The sequence below is a fragment of the Zonotrichia leucophrys genome, chromosome 4 (genome assembly GCF_028769735.1).
Source record: "Zonotrichia leucophrys gambelii isolate GWCS_2022_RI chromosome 4, RI_Zleu_2.0, whole genome shotgun sequence".
In the NCBI taxonomy this organism is placed as follows: Eukaryota; Metazoa; Chordata; class Aves; order Passeriformes; family Passerellidae; genus Zonotrichia; species Zonotrichia leucophrys.
In genome coordinates this window covers 840,334-863,231 of record NC_088173.1, presented here as the reverse complement: position 1 = coordinate 863,231, position 22,898 = coordinate 840,334, and the positions used below count along the sequence as shown (strand labels likewise).

The following is a 22,898-nucleotide window of genomic DNA, read 5'->3' as shown; positions in this document are numbered from 1 at the left end:
AGAAGCTCCATGCAGAATCTCCTTGCTATCAGACCAGCACTCATTACTACACTTAAGTGCTCATCCATGGTCTCTTCCCAACTGGGATATATCTCTGGGGAAAATATGGTCAAGAAATATTCTGGTTTAAATGTTCAAGTTTTTTCTTCCTTCTTCTAGACTATGAGGATTTTTTTCACTGGTACCAACCTTGGCTTCAAATTAAAAAGTCCCGAGGACAGCTTTGCACTTGCAAAACTGAGTACTGGTCTAACTTTGATGGAACCTCTTGCTAATCTCATCTACTGGAAAACAAACCCCACACAACTGTACAAGCCCTCCACACTAAACACAGTTCTACCAAAGCTGTTTGCCAGACGATCAAGCCTTGTATATTTTGGCTTTTGTATTATAAACCCACTGAACAGGAACAAGCCCAGACTAAGCACAGCCCAAACTGTACTGGTTAGCTTTTTAAAAGGAAATAACTCTTTTTCAAAAACCATAATGAACCTGGGTTAATGACAAAGCAACAAAGAATTTTTATAAAATGTATACAGGGAATGCTGCAATGAAGAGGAAAGTAAGACTCAGCAGATGGACTGAGGTCGCAAGCTTCTGTGGAATGAAGCAGCACCTCTTGTTTCTGACAACTTGATTTTGGCACCTCTACCTTTAATCTCCCCAGCAGATGTTGTGATGCAAAGTTTGGTTCTAGTGAGTTCACTTGTACTGACTGGGAACAATCTCAGGGTAGATGTAGCAGTGAATTAAAAGGAGAACACTACAAATGGTCTTAATCTCACTTCTGTTAACTGTTTTTCAAACTTTTATTTATATACTTATGGCTTAAAAAATAAACAGGACCCAAACTAGAGATCTCCACAAAGTATTTAAATGGGCACTCAAACGCTTTTAAGCACTTTGCCAACTGTGACCTTGGAGAACCAATTTTTACTCTCACTCCTTATATAGCTTTCAAGTACAAAGATAAATCTGAAAGCAGAGACAGTCTCATTTTCATGCTTGAAACAGCAGGAGTTCAAAGCAGGGAGGCAAAGCTCACATCTCCCACAGGGTGGCCAGAGTCCAGCACCTCCTTCCCACCCTCCAGCTCCATGTGCCTGGTGTTTCCAACACCTTTTCAACCAGACACACCAAGACATGAAGGAGACATGAAGTTGCCCCCTCTGAAGCCAACTCACCAGCTACAAAAAAATGGGAGGCGACGCAGCCAGGACAGCTGAGCCCAGCTGACCCAGGGATATTCCAGACCATATGGCACCATGCTCAGCAATAAAGCTGGGGGAAGAAGGAGGAAGGGGGATTTTTTTGGGGTGGTGGCATTTATCTTTCTCAGTCACCCTATGAGGGAGCCTGGCTGTCCTGGGGAGGGCTCAACAGCTGCCCCGGGGAAGTGGAGAACTAACTCCTTGTTCTGCTTTGCTTCTGTGTACAGCCCTTGCTTCTCTTATTAGACTGCCTTTGTCACCACCCTTATGGGTGGTTTTCTCACTTTTACTCTTCCAATTCTCTCCTCCATCCTCAGAGTTGGGGTGAGCAAGCTGCAGTGTGGGGCTGAGTTCCCAGACAGGATTAAACCATGACACACAAGTATAAATTACCAGGGAGTTAACCCATGTAGGGGCTACAGGAGCCCACTCTGACACTTGCCAGTAGAGCAGGGAATAACACATTTGCAGCTTTAAAGGGCTCTTTGAGAAAGAGGCAATCTGGGTTGTGGGCTCCCAAGGTATGACTAAAACTCCACTAATTATTAGTTTAGCCAAAGCAGTAATGACTTGAGAACCACCAAGAGATGCCTCTGATGGAGATCAGCACTCGCAGCATCATCACTGCTCGTAGCAAACACACTACAGAGAAAGAGACCATTTTTAAGCTGTTCAGAGGAGCAAAAAGGCAGCAACTGGCTGGAAACACCTTCCACAATGAGGAGCAGTTGGCTCAGCAACGCTGAAATGCTTTTGTATGTATTCACTTATAAGGATAAGATACTTCATCTCCTTGGCTGCTTGGCTCATCCCAGCAATAATTCACTTTCTGTGTGGTTCACAGCTCCAAGTACTTAAGTGTGTCAGTATTTCCATCAGCTGTCTGCTCCTCTCAGACATCAATACTTGTTTCTGGCTGAGCCTGGAAATGTTTTATTTTGGTTTTAACGCATGCAGCTCCCAAGTTATTTTTTATTCAGGCAAAAAGGACAAGGAAGAGGTGGAGGGTGAAAAATCCAAGCCAACCTTGAGGCCGCCTGATGCCCTCCTGGGTGTCAGGGATTATCTCCACATGCTGCTGAGGATTGCTGCTGGGCAGCAAAGGCTCACAGCGAGGGGTGAGGGAGCCCCATGCTCCCATGTCACCTCAAGGGCACTGGGTTCTGGCTCCAGAAAATTTCTTCCTCTTCACCTTTGATTTTTTTCCCTGTAACAACTTCCCACAGCCCTACTTTTTCAAACACCAAAGTGTTGGGGAGTGTCCTGAGGAACTGCTCTGGTGGGACACATGCATTCCCCATCACCACCATCCTTTTCCCTCAGTGGGCATCCTGCAGCAGGGGAGCATCCACCACAGCTCAGGCTACACTGGGACTGCCCCATAGAGCACTTGAGGCACACAACACCTTGTGTACCACCAGCAGGAGATTCCTCACCCCACCCTGAACCCCAGCAACCCCCAGAGGCTCTCCAGCATTGCTCCACAGCCCAGTGCTGGAAAGGATTAAGGCTCAGTTCTAAGCAGATCATATTTTTCCCTTTTCAAGCTGGACAAGCTGTATTTGGCACATTAACAAGTACAGAGACAGCGGCGCTCCACGCATTTCTCTCGTCAGGTTAATCTGAAATTGTTTCTTGTTCTATGTATTTTATTGCACCAAATCCACCGTGACAGGACACATTATAGGATCACAGAGCAACAGCCATGCCAGAGCTTTCTCCTGTTGAGTTTGTTACCCCATTCCCATGGCCTCAGCCAGCAAGCCGGTGGATAATTGCTGGAGGTATATGAAAACCTCCAGCATTAGGAGGATGAACACAGCCATGGTGGCAAAGAACATGTACACTGTCTCCAGACTCAGACAAGCACTGTGTCCTGTCTATTTAGCCCTGCTTTACTCTAAATAAGTGTCCTACCTGTGTTAACTGAGTATTATTCACCCACTGGATAACATTCAGGTGTTTTTCACAATACCTGTGAGTCTATTCTTGGGATGGAGTCACTTCCCTACCTCACCTTGGGGCTTCTGCACTGGGAAAAGCAAACTTCCCAAAAGGGAAATAAAACACTTACCTTACCAAACATTGCTCATTTAAGATCTGTCTGAATCTAAAAAGCAGCCAAGAAAAGTGACAAGTGGCCTCAGTGTCACCTCCCCACAGGAACCACGCCATACATACATATACATACACACACACACATATATATTTTTATATATATTTATAAAAATATATTTTATATATAAAAATATATTTATATGTGTATAAAACTATATATTTTTCTGCATAAATATTTTATGTATATTTTATATTGATATATATTTTTATATATTTATATATATTTGGCAGTGCTTTATGCAGGGCACAGCTTCCCCTCCTTTCTGCACAGATGTGATGGTGCCAGAGGTGGAACATTCCTGTCTGGCTATGGCCCTGTCACCCCAAAAGGCACCTCACCAGCCTGGCACAGTACATATATCAAATACAAACATGATATTATATAAATGTGTACGTGTACATATTTTCTATTATTTATAAAATAAAAAGTATTACATAAAGCCTTCTGGTTTTTCTCTTCCCCAGCTCCTCTCCCCTTGTGGGGTCAGGACCCCTCTTGCACCACACTTCCCCGTGTCAGGCTGCAGCCATCCTGGGAAGAAGGGGCTTGCTCTGGCAATCACAGCAGCACAGGATGCTTTGCTGAAGCAGTATCACCTCCCAAAGTGTTTGTGCTGGGTTATCTCCCCTGCTCAGTGGGGCTCACACCCAGAAATAAATACTGCAAAAACAAAATATCTGTATCTGCAAAAGTCTAAACTGTGATATAAAAATATGTCTTTAGATAATCACATCTAAAAAGAGTTTGCCTCCATTATTTCCCATAATCATAGAACCACAGAATGGTTTGTGTTGGAAGGGATCTTAAACATTATCTCATTCCAACATCCCTGCCATAGGCAAGGACACCTTCCCCCTAGACCAGATCACTCAAAAGTGCCACTTCATCTTTCCTATATTGCAAGTGTTTGCTTGGGAGGAGGCAGTTCTCCTGGAAAATCTTAAAACAGCTGTAATAATAATAATAATAATAATAATAATAATAATAATAATAATAATAATAATAATAATGTTTATACTGTATTTGCACTGCAGTGGCCTATGCAATTGTTACCAGACATTTCTTTCAAAGACATTAACAAGTAACTGCACTGTGTTAAAACCCTGTGGGGGTTTTCTTAGATCTGTTTTGGGAGAAAAGCAAACCTTTTTCCTAGAGAATTAGCAAAACAATAACCAGGTTTAGTTCTGTCATATGCAGCCTTCTTTATAAACAAGAGATTATGGAAAGGAATTAAAAAAATCTCTACTGTTTAGCTTGGCTATCCCCGACTTTGGAAGAGCTTCCAAAATGGAAAAAGCAGATGTTGCAAATCTGCCTTATCTAGAGAGCAACTGTTGACTCTGTTGTGCAAATCCTAATTTACATCTGCATGAAAGGTTTCAGAGATTAAATGGCATTCAAGGAGGAATATTAGCTTTTCTCCCTCCCTCCAGCTCTCCTTTGAATGGATTTACTACTGGCAATTAGCTTTCTGTTCCATCGGCCAAGTAGAAAACAGGATTCATCAGGACTCTACAGTATCCTCCTTTTAATGGTCTGTTTTCATAGATCACCCAATTCAGGCACAGAGAGTTTAAAGAAATAAATTGTCACAGAGCTAAAACAGTTACAAAAACACTTTGGCCAGGAGAATTTCCCTCTGACACTTGGAAGCCCCGAGGAGGACAGGAAAAAAGCCACCAGAGAACAAATCAAAGGGGTCTCCTGGCTACACCTAAAAAGATGGGAATGCAAACCCCTCCAAGAGGCACAAAGCTTTGGTTGCTGCTGAGAGCCCAGAACTGACCCCAAGCCTTCAGCTGGGGATTGCTGGCTTAAAAGAACAAGCAGTGATGGTGAGTTTTCCCTAAAATCTGGCCAGATTGTACAACCATTCAGCTCCCCACTGAAAACAGGGAAGCCAACACCCCTTGTATGTATCTAGTTAGCTCAGAGCTCTGCATTGAACTTTGTGAACTTAGCATGGAACTTGTTTTAGAGAAATAAAATAACTGATATGAAATGTCTCCGCTCCATGAATGGTCCCCAAGGGCAGGGAGCAGCAGATGGGAGGCAGCATGGGCACGCTGTGTCCCCAGACTGTGACAGCTCCTGCTCAAGGATGCCCGTGCAGATGGTCCCAGCTCTCCCAGGTGCCAAAGTCTCTGTGCTTTCCTCCAGGAGGGCAGCAATGAGCTGCACCAATCCTCAGCAGCCCACACTCACAGCGGGGTGACACCAGCCTTGCAGCTGCATCCCACACCCTTGCAGCTGCATCCCACAATGAGCACACCCTTGCAGCTGCACCCCACAGTGAGCACACCCTTGCAGCTGCATCCCACAACCCTTGCAGCTGCATCCCACAATGAGCACACCCTTGCAGCTGCATCCCACAATGAGCACACCTTGCAGAGCTGCACCCCACAAAGAGCACACCCCTTGCAGCTGCACCCATAGTGAGCACACCCTTGCAGCTGCATCCCACAATGAGCACACCCTGGCAGAGCTGCATCCCACAATGAGCACACCCTTGCAGCTGCACCCCACAGTGAGCACACCCTGGCAGAGCTGCACCCCACAATGAGCACACCCTTGCAGAGCTGCACCCCACAATGAGCACACCCTTGCAGAGCTGCACCCCACAGTGAGCACACCCTTGCAGCTGCACCCCACAGTGAGCACACCCTTGCAGCTGCATCCCACAGTGAGCACACCCTTGCAGCTGCACCCCACAATGAGCACACCCTTGCAGCTGCACCCCACAGTGAGCACACCCTTGCAGCTGCACCCCACAATGAGCACACCCTTGCAGAGCTGCACCCCACAATGAGCACACCCTTGCAGCTGCACCCCACAGGTCACACAGAGCACCTCACCCAACCCGGGTGCCAAACGTGGCCATCCCACACTGCTCCCTGCTCCCGGCAGTGACGGAACTCCCTGGGCTGATGCTTGGGGAGCACAAGAGACTGTGCTGTCACATCCTTTTGGTGTCTTGCCTCTTGCTGCCTCTGAAGAGCAGCGGCCAACTTGGCCCCAGCTTTTGCTCAGCACAGCAGGGGCATCCCAGCTTGATGCTGACAGACAGATCCCACCACAATGCAGCTGATGTTTTACATTTCTGCACTACATGCCTGAGGAAGTCCAAAAAACCCTCACCACTGCAGCAAGCAAGCAACTACCAGGAGCCCTTTCAAAGCCAGTGGCAGCAGCTGTGTAAACTGAGGCACAGAACGAGGCTCCCCAGCATCCCAACAGACTGGGCAAAGCTTGCCCCAGATTCCACTGGAGCAGAACTTGGTCCAAACCACAGTTTGGCAGGACCAAACTGTGGAGGTTCCTGGTCAAACCTGTGCTCTTCAGCACCAGCGCACCCACAGCACCCCTCCTACTCCAGGTTACGGGGAGGGTTCTGCAGGTGGCACACCCCAAGCAATTAGCAGAGTTTGCTACCAAGACACAGCTTTCACAAATGGCTGCTCCACGAAGCATAGCAAAAAAGACAGCAGCTGTATCTTTGGAAATATTTTCAAACTTTCTTACGATGTTGCTGAATGATTCTTCTGCTTATTTCTTTTCCGGGGCTCTCTGTACCCTCATTTCTTTCCGAAAAATCTTTCAAATATTCATTACTGCTGGAGCTTTGACCTCCAGGGTGGGCTTTCAGCTACTTGGTCAGTTCTATCAAAATTTCACCACCTCTCAAGTGCTCTTGCAGATGAATTTTTGAGAAGTACATAAGTTTCCCAGGTTCAAAAGTTTAGGTTTACCTCAGAAAAACTTTCTAAGGGATGCAAATGTTCCTGCTCCCTTTGCAATTCCCAAGCCAGTTTTGCCCTGGAAGCTACTTGTGCTGCTTTCTGAAGTGGGCTTTAAGATCACATGGCATCAGAAAAAAGTTGCCATAAAGCCCCAACCTTTCCCCTTCGGTTCACAGCTATGCAGCTCCCAAATCCCAGGTCCTCTGTATTTCCCTTGCACTTTTAATGTGCACTCCTCTAATCTTCATTTAATGCAGGCAGCTGGCTGCAAATACCCCCAAACAATGACTTTAATCCTAAGTATCCTGAAGCCCCCCTTTCCTTCCCGCACCAAAACTGAAGGGAAAAAAAAAAAAAAAAGAACAGCCTCAGGACAGCAAGATGGAGAAATCCAAGCCATCCACTGGGCCAAAGGATCAGAAACTCACAATGAGCTAAATTTTGCCAGGTTTGCTAATTAAAAACGGAAGCTACCCCACTTTGGAGCCAAGGCAAGGAGGTGGGGGGAGTTCTCATGCTATTCAAAAAAAATCAGCTTCCAACTGGGACCATATTCACTCCACATTAATTGTCATTCCAACTACGAGTGTCCTAGTTTCAAAATGAAAACTACTCTCCGGTGTAGCTAGTGAAAACTAACACCAGTTTTGAGGCATTAAACAAAATTTATTGATTGCATTTTCCCACCCACTAAAACTTTAATAAGCATTAAACCTGAAACTCCTGGGCCCGTTTCCTCTCTCTACCCTCTCTCTCCATAAAAAGGGTCAGGCTCCTCTATATGGAGATTAGGACTTAATGTTTGGTATTTGTTTATAAGCCTATCAATTGCCTTTATTTCACGGGGGAGAAAAGGACATCTTAAAAAAAAACCCCTCTTGTACAGGGATTAAGAGAGGGCAAAGGTTTAGGGTAGTTTGGGTGGGGTTTTTTTCAACTGATTGTGGGTTTTAGATATATGAAGGATCATGTTCTCATGAATGAAAATAAGAAAATATTCCCCTTTTTGCAAGTTTCCCTTGAGTAACATAAAATGCTATTTCCAAAGATCCCTATTTCTCAGTAATAAGATGCAGAACTTCAAGTCTTCTCTGCTGGCCGTTTTCAGCTGTGTAAAAGGGAAAAATAATAATAATTTGGGGGCCACTCTGTCTGCATACTTAGTAAAGAAAACAAAGGTCAAACATTTGAAATGCAAAGGTCGGTGATTAAGCTCTGAAATCCATATCTATGCATCAAAATGAATAGCCAGATTCTGAGAGTGCTTAAACGATTTAAATGCAGAGCCTGACCTGGCTCAGCATCTTTCAAAACCAAGCTTGTTATTTCAGAGTCTCAAGCGAGATTTAGGTGCCAGGTACCCCAGTCGGAGAAATTGAACAGTAATCTCCTTTTAGGAAGTCTGATCCACTTTAATGTCGCAAATGACAAACGAAGATTTTGTTATTTGTTAGAAAACACCTCTAACTAAAGCTGCAGCACTTTGTCCTTGTGCTAAACTCCAGTTTTATCCTTTAGCATTATTAGAAAGAGTTGTGAGAGATGGCAAAGAAAAGTAGTGTCAAAAATTATTTTATTTCTCCTCTTTAAAGAAGGCTGCTAAAGGGATTAGACAGCTTTGAGTTCACTGCTCTGTTAAATCAACCTTACAATATTTTTTCAGCTTGTTTGACTTGCTGTTTCTGTATACATTTGTGTTTTCACCTTTCTGCATTCAAATCCCACCCTTTGCGTTTGTTCTGCGCTTCTCACAGGAAACTTAGTCAGTTCTTTATTTGTACTAAGTCTACAGGGTTATAGAAAACAGACTTGGAAAACAACCCCTAAATTAGCAGGACTTACCAGCTCCCATACATCCGTGCATACACGCAGGGCATGGCATACCATCCAACCTGAATGCAGAGGTTTATCATTTCCAGCAGCAGCACCAGGGCATCAGGTTCACCAGGAGGGACCTTTTAATGGTCTCCTGTAACCCTATCTATTACAGCAGGGCTGGGACTCCACTTTACAAATTAAGAGAGAGTTCAGAGAAGTCATGCGTGTCTTGGTTCCCACTGCCTCCAAGCAATTTTAGGGCTCCCAAATAATCATCTACAACCTGCACTACATTAGGATCCAGAGCTTCCAGAAGCAGGCTAGATACCCCTATGCGGAGATATTTTAGCACTGCTGTAAGGAAATGCAGACGCTCTTCAGAAGGCTATTTCCACCTTCCTACAAGAGGACGTGGCTGGTCCTATCTGCATGAACCAGGGACCTTCCACAGGCACTTTGGGATATATTCCCCATCCTTCTGACTCTCATTTCCCCAGCTTTTCCTTTCCTTTCCCCATCAGAAACACTTATAAATTCTTCTCTGTGCAAATGAGCCTCTAAGAATCAGATGGATGCTGCTGTGATGCCAAAGATGGTCAGTGCAACAGGCAAGGCAGGGCAGGAAGAAAACAGCTCTCTGCCAGGTAGAAGACAGAGATGATAAAAACTGAGCCCACCAGCCACTAAAGGGCTGGATTTGTCTGAAAGTCAGGCACCAAAGCTCCTGCCATGCTCCCTTGGGTGGGATGAACCATCACTGTGCATTACTCATGAAAACACGAGGTTAAACAACCTCACTTGATGCATAACCCATACATGGAGCAAGAGCTGCACACAGCATTCTGCCTCCCCCACTCCCTTTCCAGGGGTGGGTGGCTAATCCAGGGTCATCTCTTCTTCCTGCTTGCCCTGAAACATCCTCTGTCCCCCCTCCAAGTGCTCTGTCTCATGCCCAAAGCAGCTGGGATCAAACACTGGGATAAGTTATTGCTGCAAAGACTGCACCTCTTGTCTGCACTTCATTGCTATGCACTGGGAGGAGGGGACAGAGAGGGGGAAAACCTCTACTTCAAACATTTACATGTGTTTTGAAAGCACCTGAGGAGGCTTCAGGCCCTTTTTTGCCAGGACTAACACATTCCACCCACAAGACAATCTTGCTCAGAGCATGCAGTGACTCCTCAAAGGAAGGATTTGCAGGGCATGGGGCCACCAGACCCAGGCTCAGGCAGTGACCCACCACTAAGACCACAGGGATGGGTACAAGCCTGCCCCTTTCTGTCCCTGCACTCAGGGGGACAGGGCAAAAGGAGAAGCCCTGCTGCCCCCTCTGCTTCATGAAGATTTTTGCAATGCAGGAGCCCACTGCCTCCTCAAAATCAAGATGTCAGCATGCCTGCACTTAAAAATGAGGCAGAAATCTTACTCCTTCAGTAAATAATTCACAGGCTGGAGCCCCAGCACAACTCCATTAACACTTTCCGGGAGTTATTTTCCTTTTTTTGCCTGGGCACATCACAAACCATTTCTGCAGTGGGAGGCTCCGTGTTTGGGTTTCCTTTGGCTCCTAGTTCAAATAATGGCAATACTAACTGAACCACTGGGCAAAAGAAAATTGAGTGGGACCCTTTGTCAAAACTCTGGTGGTTCCCATTTGCTTCTCCAGCTCTCCTGCCCTAACTGCAACAAGGGCAGAAGGTGCTGCTGCTGTCTCTGAGGTACTTTCCTTCAGAGTGGGATATCTGTAACACAGTACTCTGTATTTAAACTCCATTTAATATGTTTATATTTATACAATATATAATTATATATTTACTATATTTATATATTAATATAAATCTATTTAAAAGATAATATATTTATATTTATATATAAATGTATTTATATATTTATAATATATAATATTAATATTTAATATGTTTAATATATTTCTATTATCTCCCAGGATGGCAGCTGGAGTGCAGGAGAGTGGTTTTACCCAGTATCTTCCAAGTCTAATGCAGTATCCCCCATGAGCCACTTACACCCTTCTTCCCAAGCTGGGTGATCCAAGAGCCTGGAAAACCAATCCACAATCCTATGGTTCTAAATCCCAGCTAATTTATGTACCTCCATTTACCAGATCCCCTCAGCTCTGCATGAATCCCCAGCCTATTAACATAACTATTTAAACTGGACATGTTTTGTTAAAACATTCTTCTTTCATAAACTGCCAAGTGACAGTTGCTTACTGTCAACAAGCCTGGGTACTCCAAGACAGGGAGAAATATGCCCTTGCAAAAGGCAGACACATCGGCTACCAAAGAGAGATTAAAATCTGGCGCTTCTCTCCCTCCTCAGAAATGCTTTATTCGTACAGATACTCATGATACTGATCAGGAGAGATGATACTGTGCTTAATTCCAATCATTCTTTTAATTAAAGAAAGGCTCATTGAGGATTTATCTTCACTCGAACATGCTAATTGTCAGGGCACACTCAGAACTCCTTAACCTTCTCACTGCAATTGGTTTCTCCTCTTCACTTTTAGCTGTGAGACTCCCATCTCCCAAGGCACATCTCACACAGATCCTGCTACTGCCTAGAAACAAAATGCTTTCCTGGGGGAATCTATAGAGAGAAGTTAAAAAACAAATGAAATCACCAGTTCGTTCAGGCCCCACAGTCTCCACACAAGCTGCTGAAGTATTTTGCTGGGAGGGAATTGCTTGTACTTGAGTCTTGCCCATGGAAAGCGGGGTTAAAAAAAATAAAAAAATCCTGTGGGAAAACTTTTTCTTGTGCTCTGTCTGCCCAGGAAGTGCCAGGAAACCTTTTCCACAGGCTCCTGTGTGGGGCAGGGTCCCAGGGCTCAGCTCACCCACAGAATTATTAATAGGAAATTATTAACACTCTCCTGGTGCACTGTGCTGCCTGCAGGTCATGGCACTGGGGCTGATGCTGGCAACACTGATAAAACAGCAGCAATGATGGGGCAGGAGGGGACAGTGGCCAGCACAGCCCCACACAAAGGCAGGGGGAGCTTGGGGTGGCTGTCACTGCTGCCTCTGGTGTTGAGCTTGGGCAGTGATGCTGCCACAGGCTCCCATGGAATCCGGAGTTACAGAAAGCAGATGGGAAGTGAAGGTCTGTGTTACAGCTGCCTGGAGAGGAATGGAGGTCACTGAAAGCCAGTTCCAGGGACCTCCACCCCCAAACTGGGAGCCCTTTTACTCACCAGTTTCCTCTGCTTGTTAAAATGTTTGGGTCATTAGAAAACTTCCCAAACAATCCCTGCTTATGCTAAATAGCTGCTCCCACCACGAACTGTGAAGAGCTTCAGCCTGCTCTCTTGGAAATCAATGGGGGCTTTTTTTGCCTAGGATTGAAAAGGCACAAGATCAGGACCTCATTATTATTTTTACAGGACAAGAAGCAGAGAATGGCAAAACCCCTAAAGAAAGCAATGACCCTCCAAACTGGGAGCCAAATTTGCTGTGAAGGATCTTTACAGGCTCTGTCAAGCATCAAAATAAAATTAAAAATCTAATTCTTGGGATCTTTTCAGTTTTCTGACAGGGAAGCGGAAGGTTGAGAAAGGCTGGCCCCATCATTTGGATCCAGAGACATCCCCTGTAGCTCCTTTTTACTCCAAAGAAAAGCACTCACAGAGGTGTATTTCACCTTCCCCAGGGGCAGAGAGCAGGGGGGGATGAGCTGTCAGTTCAGGGTGATGCCAGTTACCCTGCGGTGCCCTGTGGAACAGAAACAGCTCCAGGGCTTCACATGACCTCCTCTGACACTCACCACAGTGAAACCCCCAGAAAATCCCCTCTGCAGAGGCACCACCAGCCACACAGGGCACCAGATGGCTCCTGGGACACGGCTCTGCTACAAGGACCATGCCTGAACCCCATTTTCAGAGCCAGGTGCCACCTGCCTCTTGTGAGAGGAGCATCAGAGATGCTCTCATCCTCAGCACCCTCCTTGGAGCCCTCTGACAGTGAAGTCCTCCCCTTCTCTCCTGTTACTTCACACCACTCCTCCCTCTTGGCATCAGTGAGAACCCACACACACACATCCCCACCACAAGGTCTGGCAGCTAAGCAATACCCAGCTAATCTGCTGTCTCCCCTACACCCAACTCGAGCCAGGTCAACTCCAAAATGCTTAAAATCCATTGCTTTTGGATAATAGTCCAATCCTTACAACCCAGCATTGGTCTCCAAAGCTTTACTGATTTCACTACTCAGCTGAAATACTTTAGTGAGGTTCCTTGTGAACAGCAAAAGGTAGCTCAGTGAAATCAACTATAAAACACTCAAATTTCCAGGGCAACAGTTTTAAATTAAGATAAACTCACAAACACTTTTATCAGTTATGAAAAAGCAACAGTTGGGAAGCCACCTCTGGAGGTTTCTGGCATGCCTATCTAACCATCATTGTCTATCATTGTCTGTTACTGTCTTTCCCTAAAAGCCTCATACTCAAGGAACTTAACCGATGGCTTGGCTCCTTGGGTGAAAATGAAATGAGGGGAGAAAATCCAAGCCAGCGTGCCGCTGTGTGTCAGTGTGACACCTGCAGGTGGTTCAGGAGGTCAGAGTACACCCCTGGCTGTGCTGCTGCAAACAGCAAACAGGTCCTGGTGCTGTGATGTTCCCAGGAAAGAGCCTTTGGCACACACAGCAGCCTGTGCAGCAGAGCCTGCTCCCCGAGAGCAACCCTGGGCTCCATCCCTTCCTCACCCGAGAACTTGGAACCCTTCTCACTTGAGTTAATAATGCTTTTAACCCCTCACAACCTGCAGTAATGGCACAGCCCCAAAATCTCACAGATGCTAAACATGTAAGCACACGGCAATTGTTTTGCATACAGTTCTGCATGATAAAGAGATCTACTTCCAAGTTTCAATATAACCTTTTTATTTAACCAGCTCGTTATCTTGCCTTGCTCTCTGGATTTGAGAAAGCAAGATGAGCACACTAGACCTACCCTCCACCTCTGCAATAAATACCACCCCTTTTTTAGATTAATACATCTGAAACTGAAGCAGTGACAGAAGAAATGTTTTCTTACTTGACTGTGCTGCTATTCTTCAAAAATAGCTTTGCTACATTGAGTAACCTGAGTGACACAGCACAAAAAAAAAAAAAAAATTGGTTTATCTATCTCCTGGCTAGTTCCTATCCACCTGAATGCAAAAGCCCTGATAGCCTATCAGAATAATAGGGCAGGTTTACATCTGATTACCTTTCACATTTTAACTACCAAGTTTGCTAAAGGTTTTACTCAGCCCGTATCGCACAGTTCTTGTTTGCTTTTGATACTGCAGAAACTTCCTGGTCATTCCAGCCAAGGGGCAGATACTTCAGGGGTAAGCACACCAGGAACACAGCATTCAGTGCAGGAAAAAAAGCCCTTCTTCACACATACAGAGCTTTAAATCACACTGTGGCACTTGGCAACCTGAGCTCTGAGCGTATGAGAAGGGAGACACTGGGGGAGCCAGCTTTACCTCAGTGATAAAGGTTTTTTTTTTAACAAGACCAGCAGATAAACAGCCAAAAGAGGAGTAACAGCTAAACTGACAAGCTATGTAGGAGACCAAGGAAAAAAAAATTCAGGGTGTAACAAGGTATTTTAAGGTGCTTTTGGCTTTGTATGCAGCTTCAGACATGGTTTTAGCCCAGCCTTTGCAGAGAGGTGCTTTCAGATTTACTCCTCCAGTCTGGGCTGCCTGCTGCCACATACCACGAGTGGCTGTGCTGAACCAAAGTCCCATTTGCTGAAAAAACCCAGTGTACGGCAAGCTTTTAGCAGGCACCATCCTCTCTGGCACACAGTCTTGTACATATACAATCAAGTTTATCACTAATCACTGCTAAAAGAGATGAAATGGCAAACACTGAATCAGCTACACCAAACCACTCTATTCAATGGCTTGGGAGTCAGCAGGCAATTTCAAGGCTGGAGTGTTTTTTAAGGGTCAGAAAAAAAGGAAGAAACTGACTCTGATGCAGAGTCAGACAAACTCCCAGGACACATGAAAATTTACGAGCATGTAGTCCATGACAGACAAGACAGAAATCTATTCAAACATAAGAAACACAAGAATAATAGCCAGATTCATTGCTCAGCTGCGTATCAGGCTCAGCTGAGCTGGAAAAACTGCAGAGGGAATTTCAACTCTATTTTCAGTATAAATATCTGAATTTGTTATAAGCCTGATGGGTCTGGTCTACCTTATATATAGCAAAAACTGCCAAAAGCTAAACCATGATGACAACACAGCCACTTCTCCATGAATGGCTCATGCTCAGGCTCCCGCTCTGAATCCTGCACACTTCAATGACCAACCAGAAAAAGCCACCAGCAGGCCATGCCCTAACCTTAGCTAAAATTAAGGTGCAGCAAATGTCTTCAGTCACAGCTCTGCATGCCAATGAGAGATCACTGTCAGAAACACCTTGATCAAAAGCTTTTATAAACTGAAAATTGTATTAATTGCTCAGAAACCAGGCTGACTCCCTATCCTTTAGGATCCTTCAGTGAATAGCAGATGTACACAGTAAGTATTCAGAAAGGACAGCTTTCTAAGCATTCAGGTGGATATCAAAGTTCACTGTTATTTTAAAAGGAAAAATTTTGTTTCTCAGCCTTATAAGGTGTGGGGGGAGAATCTTCCTCCAGCTTTATGAAAACTTTCAGCTTTGAGCAACCAGCAGACTGGGTTCCACTGCATGGAAATGGTCTGGATAGAATGGGAATGCTGTAATCAAGAGTTCTTTGGTGTTCAGCTAATTTTCACCATGTTCAGTCAGGCTTCAGGACAGGTTCACCTTCCCAAACAGCACTGAGGATTTTTTTTGGAGGGAGTTGTAAAAGTTAACATGCCAGTTACAGCGGCTTACTTTAATTGCATAATTTAATTAGCAGATCAACACTTTGCTACACAATTTTCAGATCTACTTTCATCACGTTTCCTACTCAGCAGCTGCTAATAAAGTCTTTATTAAAAGAAAAAATCCTCAGATTTAATTGGAGTGACCCTCGTCAGTAGGTGTAGAAGAAATCATTTATACAGCTACTACTGAATATATTGAGTCCATCTCTGCTCTGGAACAGAGTTCAGTTTCTAGTTCACTATTTGCAAAGTAAGAAATAGATTTTTTTTTAAGAAGTGGTATTTCATCATCTTTTATTTGTGTCCTCTTATTTTATTGCATATAGCAAAATAGGCTAGTCTCAATGTTAGACTTAACTAGCTTTAGCTGCTACCGTTCATGAGAACAAATGGATCAAGTTTTAATCTCAAAACTATCACTCACAGCTGCCCACTGAATCTAAAACATTTCTGGTGTAAGGCACAAAGTAAGCAGCACCATCAGTATAAGAGAGACTCTCTGCAGAGGGTTGGAACACATAAACCCCAAGGCCAGCTCCAGGAACAGCCAGGGCCACTTGGCACTCGCTTCAATACCCCTATAACTTCAGGATGAACTTTGAAACACTGAGATACACAAAGCAAAGTGACACAGATTGGCGTACCCTACACCTTGGAGCCCAGCTGCCATCAGCTGCATGAAAAACACTGCAGCCAGCACATCACCACTTCTTTCCACACAAAAAAAGTCACAGGAATTGGTACATGCCCTCCCATTAAACTTCAACAAAATCCCTAAACGATCCTTGTTCTGTCCTTATGGAAAAAAAAAAAAAAAAAAAGCCTGTGCAGTATTAAAACTCTGGGTGACAATTCCACTCCTTCCACAAGGAAACTTTGGTTCCTGCTCCTGACAGACTGGGAGAGCTCTCCCCTCCCCTCCTCGCACAAACCTGATCAAACATTAGCAGCTCTCTATACAACTCTTTCAATGCACTCAGACAGCCTCAGCAGCTAACTAGTGCAACACAAATCCTAAAGAGCCCAGAAACTGCCTTTTTCACATCTACCGTGTGCAGACACGCACACAGCCAGTTATAGGAGACAGGATGGTTGGTTATCAGAATTTTGTAAAAGTTAAATGCTGCTGTTTCAGTTGGGCTGCTCTCTAAGAAAACAGCCAGCATTACTTGACATTCACAAATCGTACGAAGTAATATCTTTATCTGAATACTAATGCAAATTGGACGGGCTTTTTTATATTGATGTCTATTCTGTGGCTGCTGAATAGAGTGACCGCATGCTCAAGGCTGCAAAGGAGTTCACTGACCTCCCTAATCATCTCTGTCATAGCCCCTGAATGACATACACATTCAATCCTGCCTCGCCTCTCTCACTTTCATTCATAAAAAAAAAAAAAAAAAAAAAGAAGGAGGGGGGAAATTTGACATTGTTCTTCCTACAGCAGCTCCGAGAACGGGAGAGAAGAGAAACTCAGCCCAGATGAGGCCCCTGGTGTTTTTAGTTTAGCTTCTATTCAGCAACAGCCCCGCCATCTGCCTCCTTCCTGCCAACAGCCGAACACCTCCCTGCGGAGATGTTAAAACCTGCACCCCCTCCACCTCCGCTAATAGCCAGTATTCATATTAGCAAACATACACATACCTCGAGAATGCCTCCCTTCAATGTGTGTTTTATGTAGCTGAGTATAGGCACAAAGCAGTAGCTGTTATAGCCTTCACAGCCCCGTGTGGAGAATTAGATCACTGGGGAAAAATCCTTCCAAGCCCCTTTATGGAAAATAAGGCCTTAGACTGTAAATGCAAAGCCCAGCGAACAACAACCCTCAGTAATGAGCCAATACCCCATGGCCCATTTGACTAGGAGAAAGAATTTGCTTTTTACCATTCAATTCAAAAAGACTGAAAAAGTAAAATGTGTTTTTACTTGGCTCTGAAGGTTTATATTCTTTACAGTTTCTTTTGCACAGCCTTTCCCCCCCAGGTCGGACAGGCAGCGGGTGCCCTCTGGGTCGCAGAGCCGCTGGCTTTGGCACTGAGCTGGGGAAGCAGCGCTGGCTTCACGCTTCCCCATCCATGTGGAAGATGATGGTGGGACGGCCACTGGCACTGAAAAGCTGTCTCTCCCTTCATAGTCCCCATCCACAGGAGATTTCAACAGCCCACAGTGATGGGGCAACTCTTGAAGACATTGCTAGGGGTTGGGGTTGGTGGGAGCCCTCCTGGCTCAGGGAGGAATCCCATTCCAGGGAGCAGAGCGGGTGCTGACAGTGCCACCTTGGCTTTGGAGAAAGCTGAGCAAGAGGGAAGAGAGCCTGTCCCGAGGATTTCCACGGGAGGCTCTGGAAATCCCAACCCATCCCTCACTTCACAGACATCACTGGAAGGATGTTTCCCACCGTGTGACCTCGAGCGTGCCACTTGCTACGATTCCAACAGCGTCCCAAAGCTTTAACCTGCAAAACTATCTTAGAGCACGGGAAGGGTTTAGCAGCACTTCAACACATCACCGACCCCAGCTACGGGCTGAAGGTGAGGGTGGAAGCCCAGGGACCACTGAGGCGGCCACCGAGGCTGCTCCTCACCCCATGGAATCGACTGTGCCTGAAGTGACAGCACCAACGCGCCCTTCAGGCTAAGCCAGAGCGAGCTGGGGACACTTCGCTTCTGTCACTCGCAGCCCTGTGGCCAGCACAGGCTGCTCGCTGCCTTCCGCACACCGACCTTATCTGCTCCGACCAAGTCCCCGCGATGTTGCCCCATAAATCAATTCTTTTGGCTGTGAAAAATGAGCCAAACGAGTTACACTAAGAATCTGGTGTTTTATTAGGACTTTCTTGAAAACAAACCCAACCCCCTGTGTGATTTATAGCTTTAACCAAAAGGGGTAGGAAAGTAATGCCCCCCACCCCCCAGCCTCCACGAAGTCCATTTATTCCCCTGTCACTTTTTTGGCAAACAGGCTTCAAACCCTTTCCTGAACAATGGAAACTTTCTGCCGGGTACATGCAAACCGGAGGACAGGGGGCTGCGAGGGGGCTCCCTTCCATTAAAGAGCTTTAAAAAATAAACAGGGACTCAGGTAGCAGCTGAGGCGGATCAGAGAGACACGATGTTTCAAACCCGCCGTATATTACTTGGAAAAAAGAAGGCAAAAAGCAAAACCCAGCTTTGCCCGACGTGTTAACTTTTTTTCACTTGCAACTGCAGTGCTGCCACTCCACGGGAGATCGTCACCGGCTCCCCCGAAACGCGCTTCCCTTCTCAGCACAGCCCTCATTCAGCTGCAACCCAGCTTGTGCCTACCCGGAGCTGTGGAAGCACCCCTTCTGCTCCCAATATGAGGATATAAATGCCCTTTCCTTACTTTTCCCACCCGAGCACACGCAGTCAGAGCATTCCCGATGAGCGCCGAAGATGCGCCGCTACACACGCACGCAAGCATCTTCCCAGCTGTTACCCACGGGGCGCCCCATGCACTGCCTTGCTGGGAGAGGGCTCCTGGCAGACAGGGATCCTCTTAAAAGCACTTTGTCCCTCCTGGGCGCCTCCGAGACTACCCCGAGCCACGGCGAGGTGCAAGCGCCCCGGCCCCGCGTTCGTAACTCCCGCTCCGCAGCCGCCTCCGGCGCTCTCCATCCACCCGCCCCACTCCGCTCGCTCAGGGACGGGGACTCCGAACGAGGCCGGGCCGGAGCGTTCCCGCAGAGCATGTTGAGTGTGTGTGCGCGGCCGCGCAGCCCTTACCTGCCGGCTGCCCGCCGCTCCTCGCCGCCGCCGCCTTGCCGCCGCCTTGCCGCCGTGCCGCCGGTATCCCGCCGACGGCCGCCGCCAGGCACAGGCACCAGACGGAGCCCCAGGCCGCCCGCATGCCTCCGGAGCGGCGCCGGGGCAGCGCGGCCGCCGCCGCCGCACCGCCCGCCTCAGACATCCCCCGGCCGCCGCATGCTGCCGCCGCTCACCGCTCCGCTCCGCCGCCGCGCTGCCGGGAGAGGGAGAGAGGCGCTCAGCGCGGGGAGCAGGACGAAAAAACCCCCCGCCCCTAGTGCCCGCACGGAGGAGGAACAGGAAAAATAATAGTAAAAAGGCGGAAAAAAAAGTGGTGCGGGAGCAGTAAAAAAAGTGCAGGGGGCCGGGCGAAGCCGTGCGCCGAGGGGCGGCGGGGCGCCTACCTGCGCAAGCCCCGCGGCCGGCCGCGCACCGCGCATCGAGCGAAGGAGGGAGGGAGGGAGGGAGCGCCCGCAGGAGCCGCCGCCGCTGCCGCCCGCCCGCCGCCGCGGCGCTCCTGCGTCTGCTCGGCGCGCAGCGGGCGCGGAGCGGGGCGGCCGCGATGTCCCCGCCCGCCGGGCCGGACCGCCCGCCCCGCCCCGCCCCGCCCCGCCGCCGCCGTTGCCGCGGGGGGCCGCGCCCGCCCCGCTCCGCTCCGCTCCCGCCCGGCCCCGCGGGTGCGCGGGGGGGGCTGAGCCCGCCGAGCCCCCCCCCCGGGGGGAGCGGCACCGCTTCCCATAGAGCGGGGTTAAAGTTGGCGCGGGGCTCCCGTGCTGCATCCCTCGGCCGTCACCCGCGCGTCCCCTTCTGCTGGCCCGGAACAGCGCGATTGCTGAGGAGAGGCGGAGGGAAGGGGATCCGTGCGTTGGAGAGAGCTCTGTGCGTGCAGCAGCCCGGGACTTGCCCATGCACCCATTCCCCCTGCATGGCTGCCACTCTGTACCCCAAAGTGAAGCCGCCCGCTTCGAGCGCCCTTCACGCATAATCTTCACTCCCCCACACGCATAATCGCTGCGGTGCGTGTATGGGAATAATGACAGACTCCGCTCCACTCTGCGTGTTCTCCTCTGCCCGCTGGACTGGCTGTTTTAATAAAGTCTGACTAAATGGATCTAGTCACATTCACAGTTGCGATTACCGTGTTCTAGCCACTACCACAGTTAGGGTTCGGGGTATTGTGGTCGTCTCAGAGACCCCCGGCACGGCCGAGTTGCTGAAGTGACATGCATCAGTTCCTGCTGACAGCGAGCTGAGCTGCCTCATACAGAGGAGTCAGAGCTCCGCTTTAATCCCACTTGACACAGCAGCTCATTCGCTGAAAATAGACGCAGATATTATCAGAACTGAAAACGCCCTGCAGAAGGGGCCCAAAAAACCCAACCTGCATAAGAGTCAAGGGGAGTTTTTGTGGGTCAGAGGAAAGGCGGGCAGTGCGGAGCTTTGGCTCGCAGCGAGGGCAAACAGCGGGATCGCTCCTGGCCGCCGTGGCGGGCTCGGCGTCCGCAGTTGTCGCTGCAGCCGGGATCTCTCTTGACACCTTTATCAGGCACAGAGGCTCTGACATCTCAATACTGTGGCATTGTGTGGGGAACCATTGAGACGGGGCTGCGGCGAGGAAATCCTACATGTCAGCGGAGACCCTCGCCGGTGACACCGTCGGTTCTAAGTGAAAACAATGGAGAGAAAAGCAGACATATAAATAAAATGTGCTTATTTCACCGTCACAGAGAAGGTTTGGCAGCGCATCAAGCTGTACAATGTTTGCTCTCATAACTGCTGTGCTGGAGGTGCCAGAAAATCACTAAAAATTAAAATAACAGTATCATAATTATAACACTGCACAAGGAGTTGTTGGCGTCATTACTTTGAAGACAGAATTGTGAAAGCAGAGCCAAATTCTGCTCTCAAGTAAAGCCACCAGGGTAAGATTGTTGTTGTGACGTTGTTCCTATTGCTACCAAGTGTTAGTATTGTTACTACCACTACCCAAATTTTCCAAGGAGAGAGTGGCAAAGGAGGACCAGGAGCTTTCCTAAATTTGCAGAAAAAATAAAAACGTCCATGAGGAATCAGTGTGTTTTTTCACACTGTGAGTGTGAAGTTTTAAAAGTGCCACAGTGATTGTTCCTTTCTGTCAGGTGAGGGTAAACACGGTCATGCTGCTCCTGGAGTAACAGGATGGAAACAGCAGATCTGAACCCTGAGAGTTTTAAGGTTGCTGGGAGATGTAAAGGTCTGCACTGTGGATCAAGTTAGCTCAGTCCTTTAATAGTTTTGAACTGGTTTTCATTTGGAAAAAAAACAAGAGCTTATAACATTTGGAAGCCCTTTACAACAGGAAATCAAATGGGTATTGAGATAGTCCTGTACGAAGGACTTCAAGGTTTCCAGTTTTCCCTACAGCAGGATATTTTTAGATTTTCCCATTTATTAACCATGCAGAACACTCATGTGGTGTTGGGGAGCACAGACCCGATTAAGTACAGATTTCTTGATGTTGCTTTGTCACAGTGGTGGCCACTGTAAGACAGCCCAGGATGTAGTGCTGTGCAGCAAAAACTGCAGCTCTGGACTGTGTCTCAGCCACTTTCTTACTATTAAAAAAAAAAAAAATCCATGTACATAGGCTAGTAAAGCCTCCACAACACAGTTGCATTTATTTCAGCACTGTTATGCCATAAGCCATATATTAGTCCCAAAGTTTTTCTTCCCCCTCAGGCATGCACCCCCCTCCATTGTAGGGATACTTTCTCTGCCAGCATGTTTGTTCTCCTTTTACCCTTTATAAGAATTCCCTTCCCAGAACATTATATTTGTTTATCCCCTTAATATCCAAAGCTGTCTGTGATGAAAATCACCCCCCTTTCAGCAGCTCAGGGATGGTGAGTGGTTGCCCTTTTTTGAGTGAGTGGCTCCAAGCCTGTCATTGTCACACACCTCTGTCTGCCCAGACCCCACCGAGGGCTCAGCCGCTGAGATTGGCTGCCCTGGGACAGTTTTTGGAGACCCTTGCAGACCCTGGGGGCATTTGTATGGCTAAACCCCCTCCCTCCATTCGTGCCTCTCTCCAAAGCCCTACATTAGAGGGAGGCTGCTAATCTCTCTCTGTGAAAGTGCAACCTGTTGATAGTCTCAAATTAAGTTACATGAAGGATGCTGTCAAAAAAACTGGAGCAAAATTGGCTCCAGGTGTGAATGCTTTAAGCAGTCCCTTCTGCCTCTCTGTCCAGGAGATGGGGACAGGACAGGCTGTCAGAGGTTTGTCCCAAAGCCCTTGGGACTGAGGCTCTGGAGAGGCATGAAGGGAGAGAGGCTTTATTCATGCCAATGTCAGCCTTGATGACATCGCTGTCA

The 22,898-nt window shown here is 47.4% G+C and overlaps 1 protein-coding gene across 3 annotated transcripts in view; it reads right to left on the bottom strand.

Moving 5' to 3' along the window:
• FGFR3 (fibroblast growth factor receptor 3) overlaps positions 1-20,014 on the bottom strand; it is a 54,917-nt gene extending 34,903 nt beyond the window's left edge. For 2 of the 3 annotated variants that reach the window (XM_064710178.1, XM_064710179.1), the window contains exons 1-2: positions 19,949-20,014; positions 19,524-19,758 (exon numbers count right to left, since the gene is read on the bottom strand). In XM_064710178.1, the coding sequence (XP_064566248.1) occupies positions 19,524-19,707 (184 nt within the window). In that variant the 5' untranslated portion in view covers positions 19,708-19,758; positions 19,949-20,014. The remainder of the gene's footprint in view (positions 1-19,523; positions 19,759-19,948) is intronic. The other variant, XM_064710180.1, reaches the window with a different exon arrangement.
• Between the last annotated feature and the right edge of the window lie 2,884 nt (positions 20,015-22,898).